Source organism: Nicotiana attenuata, chromosome 1 (genome assembly GCF_001879085.1).
Source record: "Nicotiana attenuata strain UT chromosome 1, NIATTr2, whole genome shotgun sequence".
Taxonomy (NCBI): Eukaryota; Viridiplantae; Streptophyta; class Magnoliopsida; order Solanales; family Solanaceae; genus Nicotiana; species Nicotiana attenuata.
The window spans coordinates 25,045,302-25,057,012 of record NC_031989.1 but is presented as its reverse complement, the minus strand read 5'-3'; the positions used below and the strand labels follow the sequence as shown (position 1 = coordinate 25,057,012).

Genomic DNA, 11,711 nt, shown 5'->3' with positions numbered 1-11,711 from the left:
CTGCTTGGCTAAAATGGCAGTTGACACTCAACAGCCAACTTACTTCTACTCTAACCACCAGCTGCCTAGTCAGGCAAAAGGCCATTTTTTGCTGGACAAAGATCAGGTTCCTTCCATAAGGAACAAATATGACAAGGCCAATTTTTTTGTTAGCTAGTTTGTAATCTTTTTGAGGGGGCGAACTATTTATAATCGCCTATGCCTCACTGTTTTTTGAAGGGTTTTCTCTACCCTTATGTTGTATCATCAAACTCTTTTTTTTGCTAATACAACACCCCCAGGTAATCTGGGAAAAATTCATAAAAAAAAGTATATACCATTTAACCACAAATTTTATTTATATATATATATATATATATATGTTCTCTTCTATTTGAACTACCATCACTATGACGATCGACGTAGTTAATTTTAACCACAAAATCTATCTACATATGTATTTTCCAGAAACAGTTTAATGTTAAATTGAAAGTTTTTTTTTTTTTTTTTTTTTTTTTTTTTTTTTTTTGCATTTAATCACATTCAGGTTCAGCTAACAAGAAATGCCAGCCATTCGACGAAAAGAAAGAGCATATTATCTTGAAACCCGTTCTCGTAAAAGACTATGAAATACTTGTATCATGATTTCTGGAAAGGAAAGAATCAAGGAAAAGATGTCTGAACATATCATGAAATTTGATGGAACCCCCTCAAAATAATTCTTACAAGTTAAATACGGACGGATCCTCCAGGGTTAACTTAATTAGGACAATTGGAATCATAAAGCTGATATGATATTGGCTTTACTAAAGGATACATGTACATATATATATATATATATATATATATATATATATATATATATATATATATATATATATATATATATACACACACACGTCTACAGCAGCAGAAAACGTTAGCTAGCACATTGAAGAAAGTTACAATTTCCTTAGGAGATCCATTTAACTCATGCAACTCTATTATGCAGTCAATTATTAGACAAAATATATTTCATTTTTGCCTAATAAAAAGAATTGAGAATATAGCAGAACAAAATTGTACAAATAACGAAGCCATGTTATGGTATGGCACCACGTTTCTGCAAACATATTACTATAAACTTTAGTTTGGAAAATCAAGGAATGAGCAAAGAAATTCCAATTCAGAAAATCAATGCATTTCAAATATAATAATCCTTGCAAAATCAAATCAATAATGTAGTTAATCAAATCTCAAGATCCAATTTGATTTATATCCAATAAACAAAAGAATATATCAAAATACAAAGACCTCATTTAAAAATCCATATCGTCCATGGCATCATCATATCCTTGATCATAGGCATCCATCTCTCCAACATCAGAAGCCATTTCACCTACCAACATACCACCAAGCAACCCTCCAGCCAAACCCAATCCTACTCCTGCTCCCATCCCTCCCAAATTGCTCTTTTTCTGTGGCTTCTGTACTTGTTGCACCTGTGGATATCCTCCTCCGTAACCTTGTTGTTGTTGTTGAGGAGGATATCCATATCCAGCGGGTGGATATCCAGCCGGTGAATATCCACCATTCTGACCGGCAGGAGGATACCCTGTTGGTTGTTGGCCGTTATAACCAGCAGGAGGATATCCTGCTGGTTGCTGACCGTTGTAACCAGCAGGAGGATATCCTGCTGGTTGTTGATACGCCATGTTCGACGTTCCATATCCCATGCCAGGTGGCACGTTATTAGACCTTGTCTGAGAATATGGATAAGCCGTGACGGGCACATCACCATGTTTGTTTTCGTTATACATACCATTAGGTTGATTGACATTTTTGAACATTGGCTCTGAAGGTTGTCCATATTTCTTTCCAAACTTGTACGCAAACTTAAGCGTTCCTCTAGGTTTACCAGAAATTGGTGTAAAAACTTGATACTCCACAATTCTCTCAGCACTGCCATCAGGGCCAGAGGCAGATTGACCAAAGATTTCATTTATAGGAATGGAGACAATGCCAATATCCTTATCGCCGAAAAGGCGATTGGATCTGAGGCGGAAATAGAGGGAAAGTCCAGGCTTTGTGAGGGAAGGCTCGTCTAATGTGAATTTCATGGGGTGATTCCATTTAGGACTTGTGCCACCTTTTTTGTCAATGAACGTTCTCTTTGTGTTCTTGGCATAACCTACGATTGAAACTTCGACATAAATATCCATTGTGGAGAAGTAATTGACATTTTTTATGCGTTCAGCGGAGATCACAGTGACATCAAACGAACGCCACTCCATTGTTGAATTCTTGATATTACGTCTAATATGTCAGTAGATTCAGGAAAGGGAGGGAATTGATTGTAAAAATCTTTTTCCCTTTTTTTTCTTGTGGTTTAGATGGATTTTTATGGGTGCAGAGTTTTAAGGGGAAAAATAAAATGTGAGAAGTGTATTAAATATTGAATAAGAGACACAGAAATAACCGCTTAAAGTGGAATAGAGAGGTTATTCCGCTTAAACTAAACTATGAGTTGGATTAATGGCAAATGGCTTCTATCTTTTTCTCCCCTCTTTTCAGCTGATGTTAGACATTTTCTTCACTTATTAGTGTATCCGTTTTTTAATTTATATCGTTTATTTTCATTTTGAGATTTTCTAGAAATATTTGATACAATGGTCATTGATATTATCTATACGATTTTTATAATTCTCAAGAACTTTAAAATTATTGAACTATTAAACTTTAAAATTCGATGTGAGTCCTTCATTCATTATTTAATATTTTCTTTCACTATTACTAATATAATCATAATTCAAATTAACATATTTGTTTACCCGTAAAACGGTACAGTTGAATTTGTTACGTGGTTTATAGACAAGCGAACTGATTTAATCCAAAAATGATAAATAAACGAGATTAAAAATAAGACTTAGCGGTTAAAATCAAAGGAAATGACAAGCTTGGCACCGAGAGCAATACCCGCGCGGACAGAAATAAGAATAATATAAAGAGCAAGTAAAGTTATATTATTTAGCTTGAGAATAGAATGTAGCATAAGTTTTACCAAGAATTTCCTCTCTTACAATGGTTGTTCAGTCTACTATTTATAGTTGTACCTACGAAAACAAGATCCTAGGATTAAGCCTCTCTTAAATGACAGTAAAGAGGGCCACTGATGAATATGTAACGGCAGGCCATGAATGCAAATATTTTCTACAACGGCTGCCCATTTAATGCCAGGGAATATTCTTCATTGAATGATATCCGATGGGAAGCATTTAATCTGCTCACGTCGATCATGTTCCCTTCGGGGTCTATCCAATGTCAATTGCAATTGTTGTTCCCGGTGCTGGTTATTACGCGATTTACTTTCTACCTGTCTTCGGATCACGTTACGATACGATCATTTAATGTAAACCAATTTTATCCCATACAGATAGTCCCCCTGCTTTTCGGTGGCACATTTTAGTGTCATCGAGAAGTTGGTGAAGATCCCTTTCTTGGCGGGAAATCTTCTGAAAACCTTCTAAAAAGTTCTGAAGTTTGATAGGACGCACGTCTTCTCGCATTTATTACCTCAAACACGTGTTGCCCCACGATTTAGTAATATTTTCACCGATTTTTTAGGTAATCATGACCATAATTTTTTCCGTCTATATCTATACTTATACTCATCATCTTACCTTTTTCACTTCTAAAGTTTTCATGAGTTCCTTATCTTCTTTGCACTTAACCTTCTTCTACTTTCATCCTTTTCCGATTTTTTTCAAAAGAAACTCCATTGTCTTTTTGCTATCATGGCTTCTTTTACTGAGTCTTTCAAAAACTCTGGCCTTCTCCTCGGTGGAGGCCTGAAGAGAAGCAAAGACAAAGAGGTGGATGTTGATGCTTATCCTCCCACGGTAGGCACCATCATCCCCAAACATCTGAGCACCATCAATGACTTCTAAGAGAAGTTTCCCTCCGTGCATCCACGAACTTGGGTTGTTAGCAGGTATCATTCCTCTATTCTCCCTTCCAGAATTCCTACTGTGAAGGAGGATTGTGATTGCCCAGATCCTAACATTATTTCTCCTGACCTGATAGAGCGGTTTACCTTTACCAAGGAAGGCTTTACGTATGTCTATACGTACCACTTCACCTTAGGTCCCTTTTCTTTGAGCGAAGGGCTTAACCCCGTGATCTTGGATTTCTACCATCGGTACCTGGTCTGTTTGGGACAAGTAGGCCCTATATGGCGAATGGTGGCTTGTCTATGCCGGATGTGCGTGGAGACGGGGAAAATCCTAACCCTGGCACATATGATGAACCTCTACACCCCCAAAATCTTCCGTGGGGGAGTAATAAATTTCACTAAATGTGGCAACCATGCCCTTCTTACCAGCATGGATGATGACAATGATTGTGGATGGATGGAGCGGTTTGTCATCATTGCTACTAGGGATACCATCCCGGCCACAACTCCATCATTTCCTGAATCATGGAACCATTCACGTAAGTTTGTAATTTATTCATCTCTTTCCCTCGTAAAAAGACTGTCTCCCGTCATTGTTGACCTCTTTGTTTCCGTTGTTTCAACTGTTCGGTGGACACCACCAAGGGTTAAAGGCCTGACCAATGGGTTCAGAAGATTCTGGATATTACAATGCAGAAACCCGTCGGTAGAAGGAGATGGCCTCCAAATATGGGTGGAAGGCCAAGAACCATGATAAACTGAGTCCTTCTGCTTTCTGCCTCTGTATGTACATAAGTAAATTTGCTAACCATATATTTTTGTTTGATTCAGGACTCCCGTAGGTCTATGTCACCTGCCCCGAGGTCAAGGTTTTGGCCGACCCCATGGAGGGCGCGAGACTGTTACAAAGTTCTCTCGCTCAAAGTGGTGCCCTCGGGTCTACTTTCAGTGGAGGCACTTCCTCTCGGAGTCCCCAGCCAGAGAACAAGCAACCAAAAAGGCGGCGTACTTCCTCGACTGAGGATAAGAATAAGAAAAGAAGGCCATAGCTGAGCTGGTGGCGGCCGCGATGGTCATTGAAGATGACAGAAAAGCTAGTGAAAAGGGGGTTTCCCTTCAAAGGAGACAACGATCTTCATCAGCTCAACCGGGTGCTCAACCGGGAGAGCTTAAAACCCTAACCGAAGGTGAGGTCCAAGCACTTTAGGGTGAAATTGAGATAATAGAGAATGTCGATTCTCGCTTTCCGACCCCTATTGCTGTTTCTAGTTTTTGGAGGTCAAAACCTGGCCTTTTCTGCCTTCGGTTGACGAGTAACCAATAATCAGCACTGCTCTTATTGCAGTTGCTTCTCAACCTACAACGCCAACAACTTCATGCCCCTCTACACCAGCTGCATCTTCGCCACCAGCATCTGTTGCATCTCCTTCGCCGGCCACAGACGCCCAAGAGGAGGGTGCTTCTCCTCCGAGTCCCCTGACCACAGGAATTTGGAGCACAATTACTCACCCCCTTCTCCAGATTCTCGAGGAAGGAGGAGTGTCACTCTCTCAGTTTCGAAGGGGTGCCATCTGCTGTCCAGGCCAATGGAGCTTGCCAACTATCTAAAGTTGTTGGCTTCAGAGAAGGATAAGAAGAAGATACACTCCCTTTCAGGGGATTGCATGTTGAATAACGCCATGCATAATGCGACAGCGGTACCGTACTTATTCTCTTACTATTTGTTTTTTACTTATCTGTTATAGCGGGGTTTCTAACTTTGTTATACATTTTGCAGGCCAACTTCCTTGCTTCCGAGGGCCTTCAGAGATTGCTCCTTGATAAATAAGAACTTATGTCCGAGCAGGATCAGTTGTTGGCTGAAAGGAATCAACTTGTTGCGCGCCTCCCTGTGCTAGAGGCAAAGGCTACTGAAGCGGCCGAACTTGAGGCTCGATTGCAGCAAAGTAAGTAGGAAGTGATGGCCCACAGCCAGGAAACCACTCAGCAAGATGATAAGGCTAGGTGGGTTGAGCTTCAAGATGTTGTTTTTATTGCTACCAAGTGCGAGTCTACCTCCGTTGAACAAGTAAATAACTTGGAGGCAGCCTTGAGCTCCAAAATCGAAGAGGCTGCTACCGCCGAGGAGAAAAGGGCTAGGATGGAAAAGAGGTTTAAGAAGATCATGGAGCAAAACCGGTTTCACATATCTACAATCCATGATATTGATCTTATCCTTGGGGCCACAAGATCCGAGTGGGATGGTACACAAGCTGAGGTTGACAGGCTTAAGTCAAAACTCCAATTCTAAGAAGATACCCCCGTATTTCAAATGAATATGCAATGTATCATATGAGGAGAAAGACATTGGAGGAAGACAAAGCGGGCATCGATGATATTGATGATTGCATCGCCAAGGCCCCAGCACTAGAGTTAACTGTTCGGGAACGCCTCCCTAATCAATCTGCCTCAAATGACTCTTCGAGCACCAGTTCCGAATATTCGGTAATCGAGGATGAAGCTAAAGAGATTGAAGATGAAGGCCCGGGACCTGAACTGGCGGATAATCCTCTTACTTCCCCTAGGGGAGATGCCTCTCTCCCCGAGTTCCGGCGGCGATAAAATTTAGATTTTTTCTTCTTTTCTTTTGTTTTTTCCTTTTGTATTTTTGCACTTATGTCATTCGGAATTTTGATAAATGAATAAGACTTTTGCTTAAGTATTGTTCAAAGTTTATTCTTTTTGCGTCGAATTAGATAAGGCTTCGGGTATATTTTCGTCCAATAGCATCTTGTTCCGGGCATAAACTTTTCCGGAACCAACCCTTTACTATGAAGGTTTCATAAGAGAGGGCCCTCTCATGTTTACGGTGCTCTTGAAGAGGACGTCTCTTGTTCATTTCGGCACAAGCATTTGAAGTTTTCTGTTAACTTTTAAATGATAAAATTAAATTAATCGTTTGGACCAGAAAAAAGATAAAAATAAAAGGACTTTATTTTATTCCTTCCATCTTTAAAAGTACATAAGCATTTGATTGCTGCCTCATTAAAAAATCTTGCTTGCTGCCTCATTAACTTTACCGATGACACTTCTCTCATATTATGCTTTCTGTTGCTGCCTCATTAAAAAACCATGCCAGAAAAAACCCGATTGGAACAAAAACTGGTCGAAGGGAAAAAGAATGCAGCACATACTTTCATTATTGATAGGAACTATCAGCGGTAATACCTTTTGAGGTGAGTCACGTTCCAATTGTTCGGCAATTTAACTCCATCTTGATTTTCCAGCTCGTATGATCCTTTACCGGTGACAGATGAAACCCGGTAAAGACCTTCCCACGTCGGACCCAGGTTCCCAACGTTGATTTCCCAAGTGTTCTGAGTCACTTTCCTCAAAACTAAGGCTCCTACTTTAAAGTAACGAAGATTGGCACTACGGTTATAGTATCTTTCTATCCTTTGCTTCTGAGCCACCATCCTTATGTGTGTCAAGTCCCTGCATTCATCGAGCAGTTCCAGCTTCACTGGCAATGCCTCATTTTCTAACCTCTTATAGTATCTTTCCATCCTTTGCATCTGAGCCACCATCCCATAGCATGCCCGGTAACTCTTCGGACCACTTGCCTTTAGCTGTTTCTAACCTCTTTTTGATGTTTTGGATAATCACCTTATTGGTCGACTCCGCATGTCCATTAGCACTCGGATGGTATGGCGAGGATGTAATCCTTCTGATTTTCAGTTTTTCAATATATTTTGTGACTTTGGAGCCTATGAATTGCGGTTCGTTATTCCAATCAATTTCCTTCGCTATTCCAAATCGGCAGATCATGTGTTCCCACAGGAAGTGATCTTACCGATATTTTGGTAAGGACCTGCTTCAACCTATTTAGTGAATCAATCGGTTAAAATTAAAAGGAATCTTACCTTTTCGGAGCCTAGTGGAAGTGGGCCAACTATATCCATCCCCCATTTTATGAATGACCATGAGGATAGTACCGAATAAGAGTTTCGCTGGTTGGTGCACCACCAGTGCATAGCACTGACACTTGTCGCATTTCTAGACGAACACCTTTGCGTCTTGCTTCATCTGGGGCCAGTATTATCCTCCCCTAACTAGCTTTAGCACCAACGAATCTGCACGGTAATGGTTCCCGCAAATTCCTTCAGGGACCTCTATCATCACGTAATCCACCTCCGAGGCTCTTAAACATCGGGCAAATGGTCCTTGGTACGATCTCCTATATAATTGTCCAGTCATGAGGATATAGCGATCCTCTTTGGTGCGTAATGCCCGGGACGCCTCGGGTCTTCGGGCAACTTGCCATGCCGAAGATACTCAATGAACTCATTCCTCCATTCTCAAACTAGGTTGGTTGTATTTTTCTCACAATAGTCATCCACATCTAATACCGAATGCAGAAGTTGAATGACAGTACCGGAGTCGGATCCTTTCATCTCTGTAGACGACCCCAAATTAGCAAATACATCTACTTCTACATTCTCTTCTTTTGGAATGCGTGTGATTGACCATTCCCTTAATCGTGCAAGCAATGCCTGGACTTTATTCACATACTGGTTTATTACCAGCTGGGAATCACATTTGATCTCTATTACCTCAGAGCCAAGTCCCCGGGCCAGTTTGAGTCGCAACCAAAGCCTCATACTCGGCTTTATTGTTAGTTAACGGAACAGTTTTTATGGCCTGCCTCAGGATTTCCCCCGAAGGCATGATTAGGACCACCCCGAGCCTGGACCCTTTCACATTGCAAGCTCCGTCCGTGAACAAGGTCCAAACTCCTGATGTCATTTCCGATACCAACACGTTTCATTAGCAGCCAGGGGAAATAATCCAGGACGGAAATCGGCCACAAAGTCGGCCAAAACTTGTGATTTTATCGCATTCCTAGGCTTGTATTCAATATCGAACTCACTAATTTCGACTGCCCATTTGGCCAACCGGCCTGACAACTCAGGCTTATGAAGAACATTCCGCAAGGGGAAGGTTGTCACAACCAATGTTTCAAAAGGCGGGGGCATGAGGCGAGGCGTTCTACCTCTGACGAGGCGAGGTGTAAGCCCTGAGACATGGGGCATAAGTCCCGTAGATCTTTAAATTTTATAAATTTTAAGGATTATAAGATAGTATAAAATAAATATAAAAATTACATTAAAATCACAAAATTATAACAAATTGTCTATTTAAAGTGTTTATGAATTATAATTCAACTATAAATAATACGAAAAGCATGACATATATCATAATATGCAAATTAGTTGCAACATCGTTACAACTCAAACATCAAAAGTAATGTATTCGATACGAAATCTTATACATATCTCTTAAGGAGTATTGAATCTTGAAAGAATTTCGATATTATAATTTGATATTTTTTTTAAAAAAAAGTACTCCTTTTATTTAATATGCTTTTTATTTAAAAGAGAATTTATATAAAAACATAATTCACAATTTAAATATGATTCTCTAGCATCATTTATTTTTAACTTTCAACAACTTAATAAATTGACAAATAATTCACCATACAATAACATATAACTAATTATTTTTAAATAGTTACTAGCTAATACTGAGTTATTAAATTAATAAGTATTTTATCTCGTAAACGTGAAAAAAATAATTTTATAGAAAGATAATTATAAAATAATTATGGACTATTATATAATAAAGAATAAAAGTTAATAAATAAATACTTTTTAAATGAAAGATTTATTTAATATTTACTATCATAGCAGTCTTAATGAATAACGTGTAATAATTTTTATTTTAATTATGACATAAAATACTCTCAACTTAATAATTTATGATTAAAAAGAAGTAATTTTGAATAGTCAACGATTTATTAAAAAATTTTGAAGATTTACAAGGTTAGTTACATACAATTGCATAAAGTTCTATTAGGCGAGCCCAGTACACTGGCCGTTGGGCGTGTCCGAGGCGTAAGCCCCGACGGCCAAGGCGTAAGTCTCATGGAACTAAGCCCCACACATAAGCCCAGGGGCGAACCTCGGGCGAGTCCCAATTGTACCTTTTAAAACAGATCAACTATACACATGTGATGTGATACTTAAATCAAATTCCAGGATTTCTTTTTGTTTTTACATGAAAATTAACTTTAATTAGCAATTTTTCTTTTCCATGCAATAGAGGTAGCTTGAACTGAATTATAAACCCAACTGCAAGTAAGTACTATGGTTTGATAGTTAATGTTGAATCTACTCCTATTAAGGTTACATATTCCCTTGGGCTTGAAGGAAGGAATAAATTTTAACTTGCTAACCTCGTTCAATATGCTTTACTTTTAGCTTGTAGCTGTAAGTAATGATTTCTAATTAAACTTTTTGCTTTTCTTATTTTCGAGAAGAAAAGGTAACGAGTACTCGACAATCTAATTAAGAAAGAATTCTGTGGATGCAAAATTTCAGGAATTCGGCCTTGAAAATGTCTAGCATTATGTTCTTTCATATTTTCTTCTGATGATTTCCTCAAAACCCCTAAAAGAAAACTTTAAAATAAAAAAAATCCAAGAGACAGAATGGAAGCGACAAATTTTCCATTACTCCACCCATTATTAACGCTGAGAAACTGTGTAAGATACAACGTTCTTCTTGTTTATTGCGCAGGAGTGGACTCAATTACATGCATGAACATTTTAAAAAATTTTAAAAAATAAAAAACATTAAGCAAAAGCAGAAGCTTCTCGTCTCAAATCTCTGTAGAATCTTGAAATGAATTCATCAGCTTTCTCATCTACGTGACTGTTACCCTCAACATCTCTAAGAGGAAACGGCGAATCAGTAACCCTTAATTGCCTCACCGTAGGAGTTCTCCCAAATCCAGGCAAAGCAGGTGACGCCGTTTCACTCTGAATCATCTCCAAGGCCTTCAACACAGCAGCATTAACCATTAAAACGTCGTCGTCAGTGGCAGGTGCATGGTGATGATTATGCTTATTGCGTTTGTTGAGGTTGAAGGGGAGGTGAAAAGCAGGGCTGTTACTGCAGCTGAATTCGTAGTAGTCTTTGGAAGATGAGGTGGAGGAAGGACATTGGTGGCCATAGGTATTATTATCATGGTGGAACATGAGGTTTTGAATGGCGGCTTTACCTGCAATTTTGCCACGCTTCATTAATAAGTTGAGATCAAACATTAGTTTCCTCTTTGATAACCCTTTCCTCAGCATGAAAAAAGCCACTCGGACTATTTTCCAGAACTTTTTTGCCATTACTGGTACATTTTGATCCATCTCTCTGTATATAGTAGTATATTTCAGGTGCAGACTTCTTTTTGGTTTGTGGATTTTTATTCCTTCACTTAAGAAGGAGAGAAAATTGATGAAAGAGAGCTTTTGAGGAGAATTGGTAGAGATGTGAGTTAATGTGGAGGCAAATGAAGTGGTATATATATAGGGGCTTCATGTAAAGGAAGAGGATGCAGTAAAGTATTTGTACAGGGTCGAGTTTGACCAACCCCGTCCTCAAAAGGGACACGACCTGTCAAGTGGACAAAGGTCGGGTCGAAGGGACGACCATGTAATCACGTCGGCCCCTCTGTAACGTGCACTTTATCTTTAGTTTATATATTTTATCTTTATATCGTAAATAGAAGAAAAGGGGAAATCCCTCCGCTATATAAGGGGGGTTCCCAACTGTGTAAAAGGAGGATTTTTTCGATCAAGAACATTGCTACTTACTCTCTCTATCTCTCTGTCTCAATTTCTATCTCTTTCTTTCTCTGAAAAACGGATACCTCGGATCTTTGTAACATTATCACGCAACTTTGTCCTTTAACTGCTCCGAATAACCAA

General features: G+C 39.2%; 3 protein-coding genes across 3 annotated transcripts; 1 reads left to right on the top strand and 2 right to left on the bottom strand.

Moving 5' to 3' along the window:
• Positions 1,148–2,351, bottom strand: LOC109240403 (protein SRC2-like). Its single transcript, XM_019407036.1, has one exon. It carries the CDS (start codon positions 2,250–2,252, stop codon positions 1,278–1,280), a length of 975 nt encoding a protein of 324 aa, XP_019262581.1. The 5' UTR covers positions 2,253–2,351; the 3' UTR covers positions 1,148–1,277.
• LOC109234003 (cytoskeleton protein RodZ-like) lies at positions 4,980–5,864 on the top strand. The gene is made up of 4 exons (XM_019399823.1): positions 4,980–5,097; positions 5,256–5,451; positions 5,493–5,607; positions 5,757–5,864. The coding sequence occupies exons 1-4, from the start codon at positions 4,980–4,982 to the stop codon at positions 5,862–5,864; spliced, it is 537 nt and encodes a 178-aa protein (XP_019255368.1).
• On the bottom strand, positions 10,443–11,274 carry LOC109240396. The gene has a single exon (XM_019407026.1). The coding sequence runs from the start codon at positions 11,148–11,150 to the stop codon at positions 10,584–10,586; it is 567 nt and encodes a 188-aa protein (XP_019262571.1). The 5' UTR covers positions 11,151–11,274; the 3' UTR covers positions 10,443–10,583.